Source organism: Castor canadensis, chromosome 2, assembly GCF_047511655.1.
Source record: "Castor canadensis chromosome 2, mCasCan1.hap1v2, whole genome shotgun sequence".
Lineage (NCBI taxonomy): Eukaryota > Metazoa > Chordata > Mammalia > Rodentia > Castoridae > Castor > Castor canadensis.
In genome coordinates, this window is record NC_133387.1 from 21184058 (window position 1) to 21210044 (window position 25987).

General features: G+C 34.9%; 1 protein-coding gene across 3 annotated transcripts in view; it reads right to left on the reverse strand.

The window, feature by feature from the left end:
- Window positions 1-25987, reverse strand: part of Exoc4 (exocyst complex component 4) — an 826621-nt gene that overhangs the window by 371439 nt on the left and 429195 nt on the right. The window contains exon 11 of one of the 3 annotated variants that reach the window (XM_020169325.2): window positions 11924-16141. The exons of the other annotated variants lie outside the window; for them this stretch is intronic. Within the exon in view, the coding sequence (XP_020024914.2) occupies window positions 16123-16141 (19 nt within the window). The 3' untranslated portion in view covers window positions 11924-16122. Of the gene's footprint in view, window positions 1-11923; window positions 16142-25987 lie in introns of those variants that run through there. 3 annotated transcript variants of the gene reach the window in all.

Below are 25987 nucleotides of genomic sequence, written 5' to 3' on the forward strand. Positions count from 1 at the left end.
TTCTCCTATTTGGAGAAGAACATACACAGGGCAGAGAAACAACAAAACATAGCAAGGTTCATTCACATAAAATCAACTTAATCTTTTTATTTCATGGAGTATTTAAGATTTTTTTTTTAAAGAATGATGAACTCATCTTCATTTTTCTTTTTCTTTCTTTTTTTTTTAAAGACAGAACACATATAGTTAGCATGTTAGTAAATCTGTCTTAACATCTTTACTAAGAGCGATGAGTAATTGTTATATCTTTATTCTGGGGATTGAATCAGGGCCTTACACATGCTGAGCACTTGAGTTGTTTTTTCCTTAACAAAGGTTCCATCGAGGGAAAAAAACATGAGTTCTGGAGTTACACAGCTCTGGCTTTCACTGAACTAGGTGTATGAACTTGTGTCAGTTTTTTAACAACTTCTTTCAATGCTCTAAGAAAAAAGAGAGGGGAGTGTAATATTTACCTCACAGAACTATCACATTACAATTGTAAGATAATAATCATCACATCATTACGTTAAGATAAGATAATTTATGTTAATGTACCTACCCTTTTTTTAAGCTTAAAAAGCAACTTAAACTCTCATTTTCTTTCATTTTTTTTAATGAGTGAGAAGAAGGATAAAAATATTAGGACCACAGATATCCATAAAAGATGGACATAAAAGGAGACATACCTTGACTAAGAAGGGACATCATGATCTCTCAACCCCAGAGAACATTAGCATTACTACAGGAGCTTTTAAAAAGCAGCTTTTGCAGATCACAACCCCCACCCTACAGTATGGGAATCTCCAGAAGGGAGCCCAGGACTGGGAACTGTTCTCAGGGTTCCCTAGGTAATTCTGATGCAGCCAATTCCAGCCATGCTTAGGAGAAATTTCCTAAAACAGTAAGCTATCCTAATACAAAGTCAGTGCTCAGTAAATGCTTATTAAATGATAATATAACATATGATTATCATTTGGAATATTATTAAAAAAAAAAAAAAACACCACAGCAACACTAATGATGTCCCAGGAGAAAAACGAACAAATAAGGCATTTTGCCTTCACAGTTTAATCAGGGAAGATGCCACATCAACAAAATAAAATAGTGATAATAGCAAAAAGTAGAGTGGGATTATGATGCTGCTTTAGAACAGCTATAAAAAAATCAATGTTATGTTATTCCAATGTCAACAACAACAACAAAAAAAATCAAAGGACACCGAAACTGAAGTGGAATATCAGTGTCACATTTACGACATCATGCTTTAAATGCTCTTTGATGAGTACTATATTTTATTTTTTTCAGCGGTCTGAGAAGCAGTCTGAAATGTGAGTATACCTGACCTAAATTTTTATGTTAATCGTCACATAATAAAAACTGGGTGCTGGTGGCTGACCAAGTAATTCTAGCTACTTGGGAAGAGACTGGGAAGATCTAGGTTGAAGGCCAGCCTGGGAAAATAGTCCTGAAGACCCCATCTCCAAAATAATTAGAGCAAAATGGGCTGGTGTGGCTCAAAATGGTGGTGTGGCTCAAGCTGTAGTGTCTGTTCTGCAACTGTTAGGTAGCAGTGAGCAATGGGGCTATGTAAAGGAAACCTAAAATGAAGATTCTTCAAAGTCTCTGAGATATTTAAAAACCCCTGTTAGGACATAATAGCCCACCAAAGTCATGTCACAAGATGCTTTTGAGTCAAGTAGGTCAACATCAGTTCCTGAAAGAAAAGATCTTTTACTTAACAAAACAAAGGTCCAAGCCTGTAAGCTATAACCAAGGGGTCAGGTCCAGATGCAGAGTTTAATTTACAGAATTCCAGGGAAGCTGCCTCTCTCAGGAAAAGGTCTAGGCCAGAAGGACCTTGTGTTCCTGGAGCCCTGTGGCACCAGCTTTCTATTATTTGTCTGTCTGTTTGCAGTGCTAGGGATGGAACCCAGGGCATTGTGCAGGCTAGGCAACTGTTCAGACCAGGGTGACTTTTCCTCCTTGCAAGAAAATCACAGGTAAAGATCTTTATTCTGACAAAGAGTCCCTCCTCTGAGTCCTCCTTCTGTCTGGGCTCCTGTGACCTCAGGTCTGTTCTTGGTCCCCTTTGTCCAGTTTTAACAAGAATCCTGCTGGGTCAGCTTAGGAAAAGTCCCTCACCCTTGGTATTTGATCAAATTTTTCACTGCCAACCCTTGATAACTGATTAAATTCTTTATCGCCAGCCTCTATATTTTATTCCTTTAGCCTACATTCAACAATAATCCTATTAAGTTGATTTAGCCAGATTCTTCTTAACCTGTTTGTCTTCTCTTAGTGATTTTGCAACCACAGACAATGCTTCCCACCCTCCATGTCATCCATAGCTATTCATCTCCACTAGTCCTTGTTGCAGCCCAGTCTTTCTTTCCTACTACCAAACTTTATTGTAAGTAGCCTCACTTGAACAAAGTATTCCTACTATGTTTAACAAGTGTCAAGAATAACTCTTTAAAATAATTCCTTCATATCTCTTATTTTTTAGGTTAGTGTTAGATTAGGCTGTAAGGCTGCTAGCCTTTTGTATTCACTAAGTGCTATGGTGGAGAGATGCAGAAGGAGCTGTGTGAATACCAAAGCAGGGGGCTTGAAATAGTCCAAGAAAGGCTTCAGTATGGTCATGAACAATCACTTTTACTAGGATAGCCACTTACCAAGAAATTGCTGGATGTGTTGGCCATTTTCTTGGAGACCAAACCATAATTTCAAGACTGTCTCTTTTCCAAATTATTTGACCTATTGCAACAACTTTTGGGCAGGGCTAGCAGAGGATGAGAAGAACTGGGTTGTACACAAAAAGGAACTATATAGATAAATAGTAGTATAACAACATTTATCTAAGAAATGAAGACACTAGCACAATTTCAGTATGTACACACAGAATGTTGTGATTGCTTGACTCGTGGATAAGACACCACTGGTTAATTCCAAAGGAACTAGTATCCTTTGGTTTCTCAAGTATTCAGAGGGTAGTCCAAACATCAAAACTTCAACACAGGAACCAATGAAGAATCTCTTAACAAAGAAAAATGGGACTAGACCATGGAGCTATGTCTTCAAAAATATTTAGAATGATAGCCAAGCTAAATTACATATGAAGGTTTGAGTTTTCTTTCTTTCCTTTCTTCCTCCTTCTCTCCCTCCCCCTCCCCTTTTTTTTTTTTTTGAGACAGGGTTTCTCTATGTAGCCCAGGCTGGCCTCAAACTTGCCATCCTATGCCTTAGCCTCCTGAGTTGCAGGCTGTAGGTATGCACCATCTAGTGAGAGTTTTACTTTTCTAAGGAAGACAAACTACATTTTTCTTTAATCAATACTGAAAGATAAGCTACTTGTTCAAAAAATATATCCAGGCCATGTTCTTCTGGTTCTAATGCTTCTAAACTACTTGTAAGAGATAATACTAATAACTAATAGGATACTATTTCTTTTTCTTAACAGTCCCAAAGAAGCAATAATTACTACTACACTGTTATTTCTAACGTAAAGTAAAATCACTAATCCACTGGGGCATTAATAAAGACAGCAAGGTATTGTTTTACTGCTGTTACTTTTTTCAGTGCATATTTCATTTTGTAGATTTTCATTCTGTCTAATCAAACATTGGTCAAAGGAAAAATGCAGGTAGATATGCACATAATGTTACAAACATTGTGAGCCTACACAGAGAGCTCTGTTTTCAACCTACTTCACATAAACGCCAGCTGTTTATTGCCTTCTCTTTCCTGGCTCTGATGAAGCTCCTTATACAATTACACAATGACTTCATGACATTTCTATTTTCATTACAGGGTGTCTCAATTATGATTCTAACCCAGAGTTCAATGCCATATAAGCTAATGGTAAATAGTTCCATTTTACATCTATTTTACAATTTTACAAGGACTTGAAGGCAAATATAGATGTCCTCTAATCCTATTTTTAAAAAGAAATAGTTACACATGCCTTTATACACAGTAGGCTAGATTCATGCGCTAGTGCTTTACAATTCAAACCAAATATGTATGTTAAATAAATACCTTTAGTCAGCAGAGTTATTTCTTCAAGTCACATTTCTTGGCAACTGATTAACAGCTAGTTGAGCTAAACTAATAATCAATTGCGTGAATTATTTTTCAGTGCCATATTGAACAATTTAGTGGGGAGAAAGATTAAATACTTGCATTGATATTCAAGTCCTAAGGTATGGGGAACAGTGGTGCTAAAAGGCAACAGGGAGAGGGGCAGATGACTATGTAACAGTTTAGAAACCAAATATACGAAAAAGCCAGAATATCAGAGAAAGCCAAACTTTAAATTTACTATCAGTCCAAAGTAGGTCTATTCCTTGCATATAGACACCAAAACTGTAATAGTCCAGTGAAATGTCAGTTGTGCTGGTCAAAGACATGGAAGTGATACTCTGTTGACTAGACATATGCAGGTACAGATCACATGAGTGTGTAATCACTGAGTACATCTACTTCACACCTAGTGTCTTACGATGGGTTCAACCAGCAGACTTTGTTTTATATCACATTCTAGTCTACCAAAGTGTAGCTAATTGGACCAAGAGTAGATATCCAATGGCAGCCAAGCCAAAGGGTGGCTGGAAGCCAAGATCTCAATCTTACTCTAAAGTAAAATTGAAATTAAGCAATTAACATTAATTAAAAAAAAAAGACAACTTATGGATCACGGTATAGAAAAAAGCTAGAAATGTCCTGATGACTACATTGTATTTTTAAAGGAAACCTTAAAAACCTGAAATGAGAGAAAGTAAACCAACAAGGAAGGGAAAAGCAAACATGAAAGTTAGCCAGATCATTATGGAAGATGTGTACCTTCTGGGTCAGCCTTCATTCAGATTTTGCTGTCTCCTTCTCAGCTTTTCCATGCTTACACAGATGCAGTAACTTTGGCTATTTGAGGTCTTTTGGGCATCCATCTGAACTTAAAGATTGATTTTTCTTTCTCTATGAAGAATGTCATTGCAATTTTGATGGAGATTACATTGAACATGGTTTTAGTAGTATAGCCATTTCCACAACATTCATTCTGCTTATCCATAAGCACTGGATGTCCTTTTGTTTTCTAATGTCTTCACTAATTTCTTTCTTTAGTGATTTATAGTTTTTGTAGTATAGGTCTTTCACTTCCTTCATTAAATTTACTTCTATGTATTTTAATTTTTTGAAGCTATTGTGAATGATATTGTTTTCTGCCTGTCTTTCTCAGGGTGTTCATTGTCTGTGTATAGAAATAAAACTGATTTTTGTATACTGATTTTGTATCCTGCTACTTTGCTGAACATGTCCATGATATCTAAGAGTCTTTTTGTGGACATTTTAGGGTCATTCAGGTATATGATCATGTCATCTACAAACACGATTTTTTGACTTCTTCCTTCCCTATTTGAATTCCTTTTATTTCTTTCTCCTGTAGTATTACTTTAACTCAGAATACTAGTACTAAGTTGCATAAGAGTGGGGAGAGTAGACTCTCATCTCATTACTGATTGTAGAGGAAATGCTTTTGGGTTTTCCCAATTTAGTATGATATTAGCTATAGGTTTGTCATAGATAGCCTTTATAATTTTGAGGTGTTTTCCTTCTATTCCAAGTTTCGTCAGAACTTTTATTGTGAAAGGACATTGAATTTTGTCAAAGGCTTTTTTCTACATCTATTGAGATGATGATGTGATTTTTCCCCTTTAATTATGCTTATGTGTTGTATTACATTTATTGATTTGCATATACTGTACCATCTTTGCATCCCTAGACTAAAACTTACTTGGTTGTGGTGTATATGTTTTTAATGTGCTATTCTGTTAACAAACATTTTATTGAGGATTTGTATCTATGTTTATCAGGGATATTGGATAATAACTTTTTTTTTTTTTTGATGCACCTTTGCCTGGGTTTGGAATTAGGGTAATACTGGAGTTGTAGAATGAATCTGGTAGTATTTCACTCTTGTGTATTTTATGAAAGAGTATGGGGCATGTTGGTGTTAGTTCTTCTTTAAAGGTCTGGTAGAATTCAGCAGTGAATCCATTTAGACCTGAGCTTTTCTTTGTTGGGAGGCTCTTTATAACTATCTCAATCTCATGACTTGTTAGAGATCATTTAAGTGGTTTATGTCCTCTTGTTTCAATTTTGGTAGGTTGTATGTGTCAAGAAATTTATCTTTTTCTTCTTGATTTTCCAGTTTGCTGAAATATAGGTTTTCAAAACATTCCTACACGATCTTCTGAATTTCATTGCTATCTGTTTTAAACATCCTTCTTTATTTCTGATTTTATTTATTTGGGTCTTCTCCATTCTTATTTTGGTTAATTTACCTAAAAGTTTTTGATCTTGTTGATTTTTTCCAAAGAACAAACTTTTAGTTTCATTGATTCATTATGTTGTTCTTTCAGTCTCCAATTCATTTATTTCTGCCCTAATTTTTATGATTTTATTTCTTTCTATCTAGTACTTTGGGGATGGTTTATCCTTGTTTTTCTAAGAGTTCAAGGTGTATCATTAGATTGTTTATTTGAGAATTCAAATTTTCTGATGTGGGCATTCACAGCTATAAACTTCCCTCTTAAGACTGTCTTTGCTGCATCCCACAGCAAAAAAAAAAAAAAAAGATATACAATCTGGTGCTGTAAGATGGAATACTCTATAAATGTCTGTAAAGTCCATTTTGTCCATGGTATTGTTTACTTTTAGGATATCTTTTGAGTTTTTTTGTTTGGTTTGTTTTTGTTTTTTTGGTCTGGATGTTGTGTTTATTAATGAGAGTGAGGTGTTATTGTATTTGGACCTATCTATTCCTTTATGCTCAGAAGTTTTTTTTTTCAAATGAAATTGGGCACAGCAAAAATCAGTGCATATATATTTAGAATCATTACATCTTTTGTTTGATTGTTCTCTTTATTAGTATGTAGTGGTCTTTTTTAAAAATCTCTTCTGACTAAACTGAATTTTGCTCAGCATCTGCTTTGTCAGATCGAGAATAGCTAATCCTGATTGCTTTCCATTTCAGTGTGCTTAGTTACATTTTTCCATCCTTTCACTTTTAGTTTGTGGGAGTCTTTAGTTGTGAGGTATGTTTCTTGTTGAAAATAGATTTTTGGATCTTGCCTTCTTGTCCAATCAGACAGTCTGTGTCTTTTGATTGGAGAGTTAAGTCCATATACATTTAAGGTTATAATTAACAGGTATTTTGATGGCATTTTTTCCAGGTTGGGTCTTGTGTTGATAGTTCTTTACTTTTGGCATGGTTCATCTCCAGGTTTTGCTGGTTTACTGAGTTGATCATGCTTGATACTTTCCTACCTCTCATGGGTTCATCAATTCCCATTTTAAGTTTTATTCTTTCCTGACCTCTCATGTTTGTGATTGCCAAACACTAAATTTTAAATGCAAAAATTTAAATTCATTCCTAGAGGTCTACTTGGTTCCTTTTTGCTTCTGTGTAGTCTTTTATGACAGCATCTCATTATTTTTATCCAAACTATTTTCTAAGTGTTTGAAATATACCCATTTTATATTCTGTAATCAGTAATTTCATTTCTAAAGATATTAGAAACCAGTTGAACCACTTGTTTCCACTGACTATAGCAAAGGTACATATTTATTGTGTATTTCTATACTTTGGGGTTGGTTGTGAACTCATGTTTTCGGAGACTTTTTATCCTTGAGTAGAACCAAAGCCTAAACTCAAGAACTGATTTTGCCAATACAAATTTATTGTTATCAAATTTTGCTTATGAGTGGATTTTTCTTTCTTTTTTAGGGATGGTGTGACACAAAGGATCTGGAATTTTTCTGTTCTAGCCTTTTACAGAAGGGGTAGCCCTTTGAAACTTTAATGCTTTATATGGAGGTTTCAATTCTGAATCCCCTCTGGTACAGGCCGAATCTCTGTCTCCAGTAGTGATGCAGCTGGTAAAACTTAAACCTCAGGCTTACTGAGACTGACAAATGCCCCAAGGCATCTATAGTATCAGTGTCAGTCAGTTCACTGCCCTGGTTCTGAGTTTTCTCTTTATTTTCATCCTCAGGAGACCTCTTATTCTCTAACAAGGTCAACAATACATTTAAAAGGAAGTTTATTACATTTTATCCAGTATTTCGAACTGCTGTGTACTGGAAGGTTTTCCAGACGTTTTAGCTGTGAACCTAGTCAGAAACCAAAGTCCTTTCATTTTCTTTTAATGTGGTTCTTTCTAATATTTTTTTTCTTACCCATTTTCTTTGACCTAGAACCCACACATTGTCAGGTACCACAGGAAAGCTTTTTACCTCATCAAACCAAGTTGAAAAGTCAAGGCAATTTGGTGTTTTTTAATTACAAATTCTTAAAACTGTAAATTAAATAAAAAACTGGTAATTTTGTATTGTAATTTTCTTAGTCCTTCAAAAGATGTGTTTACATGCTGTTTATAATTAAAGCATCAATTATCCATCTTTTGCAGTTATAAGAGCACGTTAAAACTCAAAGAATAAAGCTTGCTAGCATTCTAAATACGTTTAAAAAAACCACGAAGCATATATATTTATATTTCCTTTGTATAATAGTGATGGTATAACATCCTGAGATCCCTTGCCCAGTTCTCACTCTTCACATGTGTGCTAAGTATGTTAAATTAGAGGTGCCTCGAGTACTAGATAAGCAGTACGTGTTACCTTGTTGAACAACAAATCTTTCCTGTAGCAAATATGATTCTATGACTTTCTAAACTATACAGGACAGAAGGTTAAACACATTTAAACTAACTTGATTGCACACTGTGATCATTTGCTCAATATGGTATGCTTACTTTTTATTTTCTAGATATTTTATTTCTTTTTATCTCCTTATAATTTTGAATGTTTCGATGTATTATGAAAATATTTACAAACTTTTCATATTTTGATGTTCATGTTACCTGATTTTTCCCCTTATATTATGAAAGTGACAACTATTTTAACAGAATTGATGAAGTTGCTTTGTTTCCATTCAAGAATGCCTGATTGGAGAAAAAGAGATCAAATGCTACAGAAGGGCCATAAAGCATAGTAGAGGTAGGGCTTTTTGTTATTTTTATTTTTTACTTTTTATTGATTGGCTGGTACTAGGGATTGAACCCCAGGGCCTTGTGCATGCTAGGCAAGAGCTCTACCACTTGACTATGACTCTAGCACTTTTGTTTACATTTTGTTTCCCTGATTTTTCTCAACTGCCCTTGAACTTGAGATCCAACTGCCTCTGCCTCCTGAGTAACAGGTATTATAAGTGCTCCATCTCGGCCCTAGGGGTAGTGCTTTTAAGTTAAGATTTCACTGGAAGTTATTTTCACATATTTTAACTTTAAACAATACCTGTTTATGATTAGCGAAAGGATAACCATCACATATATTTCCATTTGAATCAAAAAATCTACAGATATCAGTTATAATAACTCAGGTAATCAAATTATAATTCAATTCCTTCTTCTATTGTCAGTCTATTTACAGTTTAATACATATGTCAGCTAGGAGCCCCAAGATATGAGCTAACATTGCATATGAAATCAGTACACAGCAAGTTAAATTAACAAGTCAGATGTAGAATAAATGGCAAACTTGGTATTGATCAGTTCTGCCCCAAGCAGAGCAATCAAGGAGAGCTATCTTTGAAAGTAAGCTTGTTGACCCGGAAGAGTGAGAAACAACACACGGTGATTTTACTCCTTCTAATCTGTCTCATAACACTAACAGAATGTGTCAGCTGGAATGAGCCGTGTAATATAAATACACAGGGAAAGAAGGAGAAGGCAAGCCTGCAAAGAAAGACAGGAGTAAAAGAACAGGAGAAATGAAATTCAAGAGTCACAGTGTTTAGAAAATCCAGATGTGAAGGGAAGTCTTTTATGTGGGTCTTCATACTCTCCACCCTATTTCTCAGGATAATAAAGTCTCTATAAAATCAGAAAACCAACTTGTTTAAAAAAAAGCATTTCATGGTGTTCATCAAGGGGGAGGGAATCCACAAATCCCTTTGCCACATTTGGACCAACACCTTTCCTTCAAAAGCATGAGTTGGTGCTTGACAAAAATAACAATGTGCTCTCAGACCCAGAAGGGGCAGCTTTTGAATCATTTTGACTGGTGAAAGGGTCTGATCTTAATTACATCTGGTACACAATTACTGGGCAATGAAATTATGATGTATATGCAAGCCAGGTAGCTCATAAAATTGCTCAGGGTATATCCCTCTTAGATAATATACCACACAATTGTCTCAGTGCAACTTCACTAAACCCTATAGTATGAACCAAATAAAGAGAACTCTCAGAAATAGGGCAAAAGGGTTGGCTTGCATATTATATGAATTTGAACTTTCTTCTCCTTGTCTCAATTATGTCAACTATAAAATGAGGATAACATTGCCTACCTGGTTGGTGGCAAATAGTAAGAATTCAATAAATTAATATGTGTAAATTTCTTAAAACAGTGTTAGATTTATACAATTTCAAAAGTGTTAGCTATTCTAATAGCATTACATTTATTATACACAACAGATTTTTTGATATTATGACTTCTATATTATCATTTATCAAACTTGTAAATTTATATAACCTTTCATTTCAACCATTTTGATATGATATTCTTCCCTGTAGTAAGTGGAAGAGTCTGTGTTACATGTGTGCATTCCAAAATGCGCATCAAATTAAAGGGAAAGTATTAATAGTAGAGCTGCCAGAAGAATAAAAATTCAACAAAATATGACAGGATAATTGTTCTAAAATGGTAACAAAAACTGAGCAAAAATTGAACAAAAATTTGACACAGTAGAAAACTTCATAAAGTTAATCAGATGTGTGTGTGCACACATTGTGTGTGTGTGGTATTGGGAATCAAACCCATCATACGAAGCACCTCAGATTTTTTTTTTTTCATTTTTCTTTTATTATTCATATGTGCATACAAGGCTTGGTTCATTTCTCCCCCCTGCCCCCACCCCCTCCCTTACCACCCACTCCACCCCCTCCCGCTCCCCCCCCCCAATACCCAGCAGAAACTATTTTGCCCTTGTCTCTAATTATGTTGTAGAGAGAGTATAAGCAATAATAGGAAGGAACAAGGGGTTTTGCTGGTTGAGATAAGGATAGCTATACAGGGCATTGACTCACATTGATTTCCTGTGCGTGGGTGTTACCTTCTAGGTTAATTCTTTTTGATCTAATCTTTTCTCTAGTACCTGTTCCCCTTTTCCTATTGGCCTCAGTTGCTTTAAGGTATCTGCTTTAGTTTCTCTGCGTTAAGGACAACAAATGCTAGCTAGTTTTTTAGGTGTCTTACCTATCCTCACACCTCCCTTATGTGCTCTCACTTTCTCATGTGATCAAAGTCCAATCCCCTTGTTGTGTTTGCCCTTGATCTAATGTCCACATATGAGGGAGAACATACGATTTTTGGTCTTTTGGGCCAGGCTAACCTCACTCAGAATGATGTTCTCCAATTCCATCCATTTACCAGCGAATGATAACATTTCGTTCTTCTTCATGGCTGCATAGAATTCCATTGTGTATAGATACCACATTTTCTTAATCCATTTGTCAGTGGTGGGGCATCTTGGCTGTTTCCATAACTTGGCTATTGTGAATAGTGCCGCAATAAACATGGATGAGCACCTCAGATTTTTAAGTATAAAGACAATGCCAACATTCCTATTCTGCACTATTTGTATTATAGTACACAGTACATAGTACATAGTACACAGTACATAGTACATAGTACATAGTACATAGTAGTGGTATGTAATAAGTACATACCACTTATTTAAAAAAAATCATAAACCTGGGTGATAGTTCCCATGTACTAGAGCTCTTTTTTTTTTTCAATGTCATTTTCAAATAATTGTACACTTACAGAAAGGTTATAAAGACAGTATTTTTTTTCCTTTTTCTTTCTTTGGCAATACTAGGGTTTGAACTCAGGGCCAATACTCTACTCCTTGAGCCACACCCCCCGTCCTTTTTTTTTTTTTTTTTTCCAGATAGGGTCTATGTTTATGCCTGGACCACAATCTCTGCCTGCCAAGTAGCTGTGGTTACTGGCCTAAGTCATCTTACCTGGCCAGAGAGTTCTTGAATACCATTCAGCCACTTCCAATCATTTAATAGTGGTACAACGATCAAAAGTGAAAAGTTAATATGGGATATTATTGTTAACTAAACTACAGACTTAACTCTCGTTTCCTCAGCTTTTCACTACTGTTTTCTTTCTGTTCCAGGGTCCAATACTTAAGGCCACATTGAATTCAGTTGTAATGTCTCTTTAGTGTTCCCAAATCCAATCCAGTTCCATTGTCCTTCCTCATTTTTCATGCTTTGGAGGCTTTTGAAATTGGTATGGTATAGTAGAGAGATTTCTTTTCTTACCCATCATTAGGTTCATAGCTAAGGCCCTTATAACAAAGATTAACAAGAGAAAAGCACACAAATGCATTTAAGATAAGTTTTATGTGGAATGGGAGCTTTCAGAAATTAAGACACAAGGGGTACTGCCTGAGGAGGAGGAAATCAGTGTGAGGAGAGGGGGAAAAGGGAGGGTACTAGGGAGTAAAGAGAACTGAAGTACAAGGTGTGTGTGTGTGTGTGTGTGTATAGCAGAACGAAAGCCACCAAATACTGTGTGAAAAAGTGGGAGAAAGATGGGGTCATGGTTCAAATGGTAGAGCATCTGCCTAATTATGAGACCATGAGTTCAAATTCCAGTACCACTGGAAAAAATGTGGGAGAAGAGGAAAAGGGTTAAAGGAATGTAACAGAAGGGGTGAACTTGTTCAAAGTACACTGTATGCATCTACTGAATTATCACAGTGAACCTCCCCCGTATTCATGTATGTTAATAAAAAAGAAGACACAAAGAACAGAGAAATTTGTATATTTTTATGCTAAGTTTGATTAAGAAGTAGAAGCTGTGGAGCAGTATTAATGGACAAAGGGGGTATTATCTAAGAGTAATAAATAAGGAGGGGGTGATTAGCAAGGCCTATTTGCTCAGATTCTTCTGTGTGTGTTATGTATTCAGAGATACGGATGGTCCCTTTTTTCCAGGTATATGGGTGGGGGAGGGGAGTGTCACTCACATGAAGTTCTATGATGGGAAAGTCAGAAGATTCTAGATTTTATGGCCTACTTGAGAAGAGAAGAGTAGAGAAAGTCAGAGTGACCTTCATGCTTCTGTTTTCCAAATGCTGAGGTGCCATATCTGAGTAGTGTGCCTGGAATCCCATCAATATACAGCCCAACTCTAGAGTAAGGAATTAGGTTTTGCCTCCTGGAAGAAGCAGAATCAAAGAAATTGCTTATTTATGCTAGACCCACCACAGTAATTTATAAATACTTTCAGAGTGGTCTTCCCAGGCTATGCAATTATCCAGTTACTCGAAATCAGATTTTATTAAAAGCTATTTTTACACATATCATTTCATTTGACCATCACAAGAAGTGACTAATTAATTAATTTATCGAGATGAAATCTCAGTATTTTGAACAGGCTGGTCTTGACTCATGTCCTCAAGTGAACCTTCTGCCTCACCTTCCGAAGTAAGTGGGATTACCAGCACATCCCACAACACCTTGCTAAATCCTTTACTTTATAAATAAACTATACCTGAAAAAGATAGACTTGGTTCAGTATAAGTAAAAGGTAAAGTAGATGGCAAGTTTCATGCTAGAACTGTAACACTAAATGTCAGTGCTAATTCTTTGCTCAACACCAGCATTGTGGGAGATTTCACTGCCTGCACATTAAATGGGGACATAAATGAGCATGCTCACTTATTCTGAGTAACTCACTTTATTGCAGCAGAATAAATGTGAATTACAGAAAATAAGGAACAGGGCTGGGCTAGGAAGTAATTGTTTGATGCCTGAGCTATGCATAAAATGTCCATTTCCCTTCTAAATCAGGAGGAGTATTTACAGATCCCTTCCTATAAAATAAATTACTCTCTAGACTACCTAATCAGTGCTCCAAAGATGTCTAAATGCAGTGAGTAATAGCTTAGACTCATGCCTCAGATCCAGTCTTTGATGGGCCTATTTTTGTAACTGTTGAGTCATACTTCATTCATTGTAAAAAACTTTCATGCACATCTAGCTAATACCATTCATATTTCAAATTCCAGCATTTTAAATTCTAAAACCACAAAAGTGCCTAGAATATTTTGCAAATTTGTCATAATATTTAGAAAGCTTTTTCACATGTATTTTCCTCATTCACACTTTTCAATTACATAATAAAATAAACAAAAGAAATAAGATTAAAAAGAGTTTATATGGTTTGCCTAAGATCAACTATCTAGTAACCAGAAGAATTAGGACTTGAAACAAGATAGAAATAGATTAGGCTATAAATCTACATTTGCATGAATTAATGTGCATTCACTATTTTTTATTTACATCTGAGTTTGCCTGAACATACTTTGCTATATCAGCTCACTTTCATGAAAAATTCATTCTTAAATGCTCTATAGGAACTGTGGAGACTTTTGAAAAAAATCACATATTTTTCAGATCACAAAACACATGTTCCCTGGATGAAAGCATAGAAAGTATACAAAAGTAGGAGAAAATAACAACCAGAGATAATCACATTTATTATTTGTTAAATTATCTCATAGTAATATTTTACATCATTGAGGTCATATTCATTTGAAGCATATATATTTCTCTGTTAATAAAACCTTTTCATGGACATAATTTTAATATGCCATTAATAAGAATAATAGCAAAAAGTTATATGATACTTATACAAACTATCTAAGTGCTCCATATACATGATCTTATTTAATCTTTACCTCAGCACTAAGGTAAGAATAATTTTTATGCCCATTTTATCAAACAGGGAGCTGACTTTAACTGTATACTATTTGAAAGTATCATAATTTGCATAGCCTTTCCACTCTTTCTTTTTGAGACAAGGTCTTGCCCAGACTGCCCTGAAACTCCTGGGCTCAAGAATCCTCTTGCCTCAGCCTACCAAGTACTGGGACTACAGGTACATACCACTGTGCCTGGCTCTACTATTTCTTGCTATGCAGGACATTTGTAATTTATAAAGCTCTAATGCACATGACAACATGAAATTCTGATTCTGCATGTATAACAATACATAAATGTGTGCTGATTGGCTGGAAGTGTGGATTAAGTGAACTGAGAAGTGAAACAGTCTTTATTAGACACTGCTGAACAAATGGAACCAAACTAAAAGGTAACTAAAAAAACAAGTCTGACTTCATATTTTCAATTGTCCTGGACTGCCTACAGCCATGACCAGGAATTCATTTAACCACATTTTTGCCTGAAGATTAGTCATCTTAGGTGATGTCACCTTCACTCTATAATCATAACATTTGGTGGTATGGTTTACATAAAGGAAATGGTGACATAGAATAGCAAAATTTCTCAAGTATAATCAGTCAATAGATAGCTAGCTAGAACTCAGGGAAGTTACCCTAGTTAACTATAATGGGTCTAGCAAATTATATTTTCCTTTCAATTTTAGAACTATAGAAAGTCTTCTAAAAGTCCTTCAAAATGCTTTGCTGGACTACAGTAGGAAAACTGAAGTTCATACCTGACCATATTGGCTGTAAGCTGAAGTCCAGTGAACACAGAAACTTCTTTCCTACTGCTAGCTTGGAATTATTATGCCAATAAGTAAATGTTTTGTCAAAAATATAGACTTTGCTCACTGGAGCTACAGAGAGACCATTTATTTTTAAATTAAAAAAAAATTCCCCTTGAAGCAAGTTTCCATCATTCACAAAGATATCTGGAGCTGCAATGCCCTTTACCTGCTTTATTTACATGAGAAACACGACAGAAAGAAACTTCAGGCTCTCCACCACCTAATTTCTCTAAGCTACAGCCATTGATTCTTTGTAAGTTTATTTATTCAAAACAACAGCACAAACAATTCTTTTTTCTTGGGTCAGCAGCTTACTGAATTAACATCAATCATCAAAGGAGACATGCCTGAAAGGAAGATGGAAGCCCATTTTCTCAGAGATTGATTTTTTTTAAGCCAAAACACACAGGCATAAGCAGGAGGCTATTTACCATCAAAAAGGTTCAACTTGAAAGTCACAGCCAAACCTGGGCACTCACAGCACTACCCAGTTCCTTGAGATCTTAAATAAAGAAAAAAAAAATTTAAATCACTTAAATTTCTTTTTTTAATGGTCTGTGAGAGTTTTATTACTTCCCTATATAAAAAGCCCACCTAAATAGCATAAGACAAGAAAAGGGGGAGGTTCCAAGGGAGAGAGAAAGAGATCAATGTTGGTGTTTATTATAATGATTTTCTAATGGCTTTCTCTACTCTCTTTACTTCCTTTGATGTGTTTAAAGTGGAAAAAGTTCATCAAAGACCTCTGTGATTAGGGGCTTAAGTGTATTTAAATAACTACCTTTGGCATGTTTGAAAGGCGATTTGCTCCATAGGTCCTAGCAAAATTATTCTTTGAAAACCTTGATTTGCTTCTTACTAGGAATTCAGCTCAATTATTTTTCCTTCCAAGATAGGGGTGGAGAGTTCTTGCTTGAAAATGAAGTCAGAAGGGTCAGTATTCCTGAGACTGCTCTAAGAACTGCAAAAAGTAATTGGTTTACATCCTGTTATGTGGGGCGGGGAGAGTGTGTTTGCTTCCTACAACTTTTCTAGAGATTTATATAAGGTGAGGAATGCATTAGACCAAACATGTATAAAGTGCTGGCTGCTTATTTCAGTAGAATATGCTATAGTTTTTATTTTAGATATTTTTTAAACATTAACCATATTGCTAGATCAAGTTTGGAAAAAATGTGAGATTTTTCAATTTTGGTTAGAAGTGACTAAAGAAAGACCAAAACCTAAAAGGCACATATGCCTGAGTTGGCTGGCAGAAAGGATCTGTGTTATCACTATTTTCTCTCAAATAGAGACAAAATTTATTTCAGTTCAGAATTTGGTATCAAAGCCATCAATCATTCTCTTGTTTAGAATGACACAGGAACATCCATTTGTTCTCCAGATGTAAAACACAGATTTTTTGCCTCTAATTCACAGGGATTATGCTGAGGGAAAAAAAAGGGTACTCCTTAGAAGGGAGAAAATGTACATATTTATCAAATAAACTCAATAAAAAGCACAGAGAACTTTCAACTAATGTAAAGAACAAAACCCACCACTATTTAATATTGAGATAATATAATTTGTAACCGGTCTAAAATTTCATTTCAGCTTACTCTCATTCTTAGAGACAAATTAGAAAACTAATTTGTACTGCACATATTACTACATACTGTTATTTTTTAATACTGTTTTAGCTTCAGAATGTTGTACAGTAAGAAAATGCAAAATCTAGGGGAACAAAGACCTAACTCAAATAATGCCTGGCAACGTCAACTGATTATGAAGTGTTGTAGCTACTATGACATCAATGTTATTCTATGAAGAAAAGGTGGGATTTAAGTAATACTAAAAATAATTCCCAGCCGGCTCTTGGGCATAACAAAGCAGCTCTAGTAAGAGTTCCTTGAACATCAGGTCAAGGGCTCTGCTCTTGCAGCTCTGCAGTGGATCCACAATGAGCAGAAATGTCCAAGGTCACCAGACCACTAACAGCACTGGGGGAGGTAGTAAGTGTTATAATCAGTTATGCAAGGGAGGTCTTTGGGAGAAAGTTAAAAAGCACATTTTGAACAAAGATGGCAAAAGGAATAAAAAAGGCTTTGTAAAATTCTGAAAAATCAAAATTTTCTAAAATTTTCAAAATGACTCACTCGCTTTCAACATGATGGTTCATTCCTAAAAGAAGCATCAGACATATAGGACGGTAGATGAAAACAGTCCTGCTTTTCCAAGGCTGGGCATATTGAAGAAAATATTCCAAGGCAAGAGCCTAAGTTATTAATATGCAATGGGCCTTAATTATTTTTACAAAACAGAAGACCTGACATTGGCTTGAACACACCAAAAATAACCACAAAAAATACAAAAATAAAATACGCAAGTGCAAGAAGTATGAGGAAGAGAGAGAGATAGGAATTGTCAAGAACCAGGTTGGTGACACAATGCGGAGATTTCAAAGTGGGGAGAAAAAAAGGAGAAGGAGACTGGGTGTGTCTAAATTTATGGCCTCAAAAAAAAAATATTTCAAAATAAACATAACCTTGAGAAATTAGTTGTTTTAGTAACAGGGTCAGCATGAGGGAAACAGTTGGAAGTAAATTGCATTAAATTATTTCCTTGTGAATGAATACACAGTGTAATAAGCTGTGAAGAGGGTAATTCCACACTTATATTGTGTTTTGCAAGCAAAGTGGGAAATTGAGAATTACTGAACCTTGCTTAACTACTTATCCAAATGAGTGTTTCAATTAGTTAACTAAGATTTCTCTATGTTTTAGAAAGGAAGTTAGCATGTAAAATAAAGCAATCTATGATTCAGCAAAATGGTCTATCAAATTTGTTACACATGGGATTAAATTTAACTAAAGAATGCTATTTGTAGTTTCAATATACCACACCATTATTTAGGTAAAATCTTTTTCTGAACATATAGTAGCTTTACTTAGATATAATTTACATACCATAAAGTTCAACCTTTTCTTTAAAAACAAATTATCATGAACTTCAATAAACACAGAAGGAAATGGAGATTTACCAAAAATAAACAAAGATGGGCTAGCGGCCTGGCTCAAGTTGAAGACTGCCTATCTAGCAAGCATGAAGCTCTGAGCTCAAGCCCCAGTACTGCAAAATAAAGTGTACGAGTACACTGCTGAACACATTGTAGGACATTCGATAAACATTGTACGTTCTCTCAAATATATTTATCTACCAATGAAAGACACTTAAAATATACAAAATCCTTCAGTTCAAACTAGTAGAATGGAAAAGATTTAAGATTGATTGGTGGTTTGGAGTTAAATAAGGTTGAAATGAACTTTCATTTAGTTTTGTAATTATCAAGGTGCTTAGTATAGTTTTTTGCATATAGTAGAAATTTATGAAATATTTGCAAAACTAAAGAATGAATTGGAAGCTGGACTATATGAACAGAGCAAAAGCCAAAGTAAAAACAAAATGAAACAAAAAAATCCAGAACTGGGCAAGTTTTTGAGACATACCCCTACAATTCCAAATTGAAGCTGAGGAATTTTATTTTCTAGGTTGACAACTTAGATGAGAATCTTTTTCTTTTTATTTGATTTATGCAATATAATGAGAAATTCTAGCACATAATCCTCATGGTGAGGTCAGCATGGCCTTGACAAAGATGGAAGTGTGTAAAGATGAAATCATGGAACAAATCAGCCCAGTAAATCACCTGGATAAGGCACTTTGACCCATGGATTTGATAGAAGCTTTGTGGAATGGAAAAAGATGTGGGATTTGTCACTTGTTCCTAGGAGCAGCAATATATCTTAACTATAATAAAGATGTTAATAACAAGCTTCTAATTCTTTTTTCTACAGAGTAAAAATGAGAGACAAAGGAGATACCAAAAATTACCCAAACAGCTTAATTTCATGCATAAGAAATAAGGAATTTAAATGAAATAGAAAAATTTTATAAGGGTAATCTTATAAGAATAATCTTATAAGGATAAGACAGATATTATCAGTATGAAAAAGAATAAATGTAAGAATAAAGAACCCAAGAATTCCTTATCCTGGGAAATACATCACTTTGCACTCATGAATACACACACACACATACATGCATGTCACACTGAATTTTGTAGCCTAAATAATAATTTTACATCACTTTTTTTGAAAAATGTTCCATAATATATAGAATGGGAACCTCCCGCTGTGAATGAGAGGTCTAAACCACATTCTTTTAAATTAATAGAATAGATGAAAAAATAAGAAAACAAATAGCTCAAGAGTATATTCAGATACCACGTAGGTAAGCTGCTAACTAATTTATTTCCATAATAAACAGGAGAAAGTAAGATTACTTGGGAAAAATGAAGATGGTGATAATTAATAAAATACCTTCTGGTAAGTAAATAAATCACAAAAAACATAGGAACTTCACCTCCATTTTGTACATAACAGATCCTCTCACAAATACTGTGTTCTATCCTGGTTTCTATATCTGAAAAGGGACCATAATCTACTAGAGAAGATATCTACAAAGAAGGGCAACCAAACTAGTTTAAAAGAAGAACTAGTGCTATTTAGTCTAGGCATAAGGCTCTTGTGATTAAAATATTAATGGGTGTCAGAAAGTGATTAAATCTATTCATGTTGCTCTCCAAAATAAGCATAAAAAGGTAAACATTTTAGCACATTCTAAATGTAATTTAGGTGAGATGGGAGATACAAAGGTGATGAGAGAAGTATCCTGTTCTTTTAAGGGTATGCCATCGAGAAAGGAAAGTAAGATATAGAAAATGAGTGCCATCTAGTTTCTAGAACATTGCCTAGTACATAATAGGCATTCAATAAAAAAAATAAATAAATGAATGACTTCAACTCTTGATAGGCATGGCATTTAACACCTGTAATCCCAGCACTCAGGAGGCTGAGATTCTGACCACTCACAAAAGGACCTTGCCTTTCAGAGCAGTATGGGCTTAAAAAAAAAGACTACAACACTCATTCTGCTAATTTGCTTATCTCTTTCTTGACTGAGTTACATCAGCTGCTCTGCCTGACATCTTCCTCTTCAATGCTGCAGGCTCACATAGTAGGCAACCTTGGCAAATACAGAAGACACTTTCATTATTTATGGTATGAGCATAAATAATACAAAAGCAGACATTCACAACTTCCAGATAAGTGAACTAAAAGGTGCTATGGGGAATTCAGAGGCTGAGGATATTAGAAGTAAAAATTATAAGAAAGCAGATTTCATTTTGACCTAATAATTGAAGTTGTCCACAGGAACAAGTTTTGAATTCCTAGCTACTCAAATCAAAACCTGCTTTTTGAAGCCTCTCTTTAGAGCAATGCTTCATACTGTCTTGTACCCCTGACCTGTTATCTGGAGATGCAGTGTTGGTATAATTCATCTGGGCAGGGTCATCAGGAATGCAGTCTTATCTAAATCAAACAATCTCCAAAGTGGAATGTTTGTCCGCACTAGAGGTAGACAACTAGTAAATCAGACCCCATGATCTTCCAGAATGAAGTCAACTCTTCCCTGATACAGAAGTATGACTAATGCTATTTCCACAACAAGCCACCTGGTTTCTAGTTTTCTAAGGTATTTAATATTTCTGTCAATAGAACTATGCAGACAAAATTATTCCTATACTTACATAATGTGAAATACATGTAGACATACCATTCTAGTTAATAATAAATTGTAAGAAGGGAAACAATATTGAGTTGTAGAGAACGATTACTATAAATTCTTCTGAAAACCATAAAATAAAAATTTTAAAATATGTGTTTAGGAGATGTCTCTATATAAAATGAGAACATCATTTGATGCATATATTTGGTGGTAACTTTTTTTTTATCATTTGCTAGTACCAAAACACAGTAATCTAATCACTTGGCTATGACTCTATGACTATTAAAAACAAACCTCCATATTTCCCTCTACCATCCACATCTTTCCATATAAGTGGAAAAGAAAATTTAAGGATATTGAGTTTTAAAGTCCAAAATATAAAAATGCCTTAGCAGAACTCTTACTCACTGCTGGCAGGAATATAAATTTGTACAGTACAATGGAAATCAGTATGGAGGTTCCTCAAAAAATTAAAAGTATAACTCTCATATGACCCAGACATACCACCTCTGGGTATATACCCAAAAGAATAAAAGTCAGCTTACTATAGAGATATCTGTACATACATGTTTATTATGGCACTATTCACAATAGCCAAATTATGAATTTAGACTAGGTTCTCATCGACATGTGAATGGATAAAGAAAATGTGGTATATGTATTCAATAAAGTTTTGCTTGACCATTAAGAAGAATTAAATTATGCCATTTGCTAGAAAATGGATGGAAATGGATAGCATCCTGTTCAGTGAAATAAGGCATTCCAAAAAGACAAGTATCTTATGTTTTCATTTGTGGAAGCTAGGGGGAAACAGAACAAAACAAAACAACAGACGACAAGAAAAAACAAAATAACCAAAGTCATGAAAATAAAAGGGGGACTACTAGGGAGTAAAAGTGGAGGTAAAAGGGGGAGGAGGAGGCAGGGAGACAAACTCTACCAGAGGGGGTGAATATGATCAAAATATATGCATGTATGGAAGTGTCATGAAGAAATCCCCTTTGTACAATTTAATGTACATCAATAAAATGCCTTAGTATAAAAGAAAACATGGAATTTTTTTGTGTATGTATATGCATATATGAATGTACACATACAAATATGTGTACATGTACTGATATAGAGTATATATATATATATATATATATATATTTGTCTCTCCTAATACTTCATTCAACAATTTTCTTTCAAAGAGTTAAAAGAACTTAGGAGCTTGGTAATATTGCAGTTCAAAAACTAAGAGGTCAATAAGAGCCTTGCTTTATTTGTATAAACATTTTCATGGGCTGAAAAATTAAAGCAGAATTGTCAAACCAGTAACATACAGATTAAAACTAGAATGCTGACATATCTGATCTATGAACACACATTTAATTTTCTAAAAAGTTAGTTGGTAATTACACATAAAAATTAAAAACATCTGACTTGTTTTTAAGATTTGTAAGATGTGGGACCATTGGGACTGTATTCTGAATGACAATACTTAGCTGGGCCCTTCTGGTGAATAAAACATGTCATCCAAATGGCATAAGTCTCCATTCATGTTCAAGTCACTCATTTGGGTTATGAATCAGGCTCTTATAAGCATTTAAATTTGTAACTTTTATTTCTAATGAAGCAAATATCAAGTAAAAGCAAAGATAATACAAAAATAACATGAATAACCTTGGAATATAATCAAGCATACATTACTGTATGCAGAGTTTTGAACATTCGTGAATATACTCTCTGTGATTTCACTACGAGAAAGAATAGCCCTATTGACCAATGACCACACACAGGTTCTGGTTTATAGATATTTCATGTATGAATGGCTGACAGGGTCATATTGAAAACTCCAAATGGAATTAAAAATAAGAGGATTTTGAAGCAATTTTCCCCCCAAGTAAAAACAGCTAGGGGTATTCTTGTGAGTGAAGGTAAAAACACTAACCTAACATTTATTTAGCAAAACAAATTAAGTGCTACACAGATTTCAGAATACTTTCTTATTTAAATTGCCAATTTGAAGTTGACATAATCTTCTAAGACATTGCTAATATGATGGAGTCTTCCCCTTCTCTGAGTCTCATTACATGCAGAAGTCAGTAGTAAGCATAATGTTAAGCATTGTAATTCTGCCTTTATTAGATTCAGGTATATAAATGGCATCCCAGTGAGCATGGTGAATTTTGATCATTATTTCTCCACTCAAGTTGCATTCATCTTCCTGCTGAGAGGATCATCACTAAGTTTTACTATAAGCCCAAGGGACCCATTATTTATTATATTACATTTCATGGTGTAGAGTAAATAAATAGCATTAAAGTGCTAAATTCATTCACAGAGATGAACTGTATTCATAAACTGGAGCAGTTCTTTAAATCAAGCCTATGCTGCTAATAGGCCCTTCATAAAAATGCAGAAAACATTCATTGTAATATGGCAGCAATAAAGAGAGGCAGCTGGGTTAACACACAGAAACATTAGAAGGCAAACATTCTGGGCAAGGCATATCAATGCATGTAAGTGAATTATGAGGTTAAACACACAAAAACTCATTTAGTAATATGTCATTTCCATGTAGCTGTGTGGTAAAAGTTCATACTATAAAATAATTCTCTTTGTAGAAGAATTCAAAATAAACTAAGTGTCTGAATGCATGAAGAATCCAGCACCACTGACCCTCCCTAAGATGTGCCTTAATTATCATGCATTTTGCCTTAATTGGATTGTCTTATATTAAAACCCCATTGGGCAGGAGATGTATGTATATTTGTCTTTTGTATTACATATAATCCATTCTCATTTTCATCTCTGGTTTCTAGAGTTTCAAGCAATTGCTTTTCATATAGCTTTTGACTATAAAAGATTTTCTGGCCACCAACCCATTGGGATTTTCTTTTCCCATTCCTCATGCGACTTTTAATCATTCAAGGCAAGTTACAGCTATGCATTTTTTTCCCTGGCAGATTTAAACTCTGGAGAGCTTGAGAGTGACACCAATTCCTTGCCTCCTTTTCACTTCGTTACAGAAAGTCACTATGGGTCTTCAGGGTCAGGCTCCATACTACCCTACCACCTGCTCCTCTTCACATGCTCCTTACAGACATGTGAATTCACATAACTGTGAATTCTTTTAACAGTAGGAATGAGAATGAATTCTCTGCACCAGCTATATTATGAGATGATACAATATAGATAGAAAGAACAAGGAAAATGGCTATCAATTACTTAAAACCATACAAAAATGAGTTACCATAGGAATTATTGCCAATGTATAAAAAAAATGCAAGGAAAGAAGCATACCCGTGTCTTGTTGGTTTTGAGATTCCTTTCCAAGTTAATGCAATAACTCAGAGATCATGGGAAGCAGTATATCAAATATAGTACAGAAGCTAAGGCAGAGCCAGGTGCAGAGAATGAAGTCTGAGGTCTGGACACATAGGAGAAACTCCAAATAAAAACATATCAGGGCATTGTAGAACAAAGCAAGCATGTGTGTAGTTAGACCAAGTAAGAATCTGAGTCAAGGCATACATAGCAACAATGAGTGGACTTTTAAAAATACGGAAATAATGAACAAGGGAGTAATATACCTAACAGAAAGATAAAAGACAACATAATTGATTATGAAAGCTCAAAGTCCAGAATAAGAATTAAAAGGAAAAATGGCGGGGGGGGGGGGACAATGAAAAAAATCACATGTAGGCATCAGAGATTTGGGATAAAATCTGCTTCTTAGCCATACACAGTAATTTGACCCTAAAAGTTGACAGAGGCCAAGTGCATATATGGCTTATATGGCTTCAAGTTTCCTGCCTAGGAACTTTCTTTGTAAGGATTCCTATAAGTAATCTATACCATAAATGCAAAGTATAAGAGAAAGGGGGAGTCTACAGCTAGGCAGATGTGTGGTTCTTTTATCTAAACTGCAGAGATAGAGGTACAGATGCTGTCTTCATGTTGCTCCTATTCAATGTGTCTTGGTAGGTCTGGGAAGGGTAGGGTGTGGTGAGGACGGTGGTGAGCACTAATGAGTAAGAAGTGTTAAGCCCAGTTGGGGTTTTCCAGAAAGGAGCAGTTCTAAGACATCAGTGCATTGACCTTGAGTAAGGGAACACATTTCCTAAAAATAAATTTTTAAGACTAACTGAGTAAGCCATTCATTTGTTCAACATTCTTCATTTTACAAATTATCACAAAGAAACAATTATTTGCTAGGACATGGGATAAGCAGAGGCTACCAAGAGATAAAGTAACTCACTATACAGGAGGATGATGGTCAGCTTAGTACCGTTTACATAGTTCTTCCCTCCCTTTATACACTGTGGTTTCTTGGAAACCACTTGCTTTTCCTATTTTCCTATTTGAATATCCTTTGTTGGTAGCTCTGTATCTGTGTATCTTCCTAATTTCTGCATTTGAGGTCTCAGTATGCACATGTCTTATCTTCTTTACTTAAGCATCTGTCCAAATGGGTTTAATCTACACTAGAATGCAGATAACTTTCAAATTAACATCTGCAGTCTTCCATACTGAGTAATACAGTAACCAATAAGCATGTGTGGCTATCTAAATTTTAATTTACATTAACTAAAATTAAATCAGTCCCTCAATTTTACTAGTACCATTTTAAGTGGTCAGTAGTAACATATGCCTAGTGTCTGTCCTGTGGGATAATGAAGATATAAAGTATTTCTATAATGGCAGAAAGTTCTGTATGACAGTGATAGTCTATTCCTCATTTCCAAATTTTAGA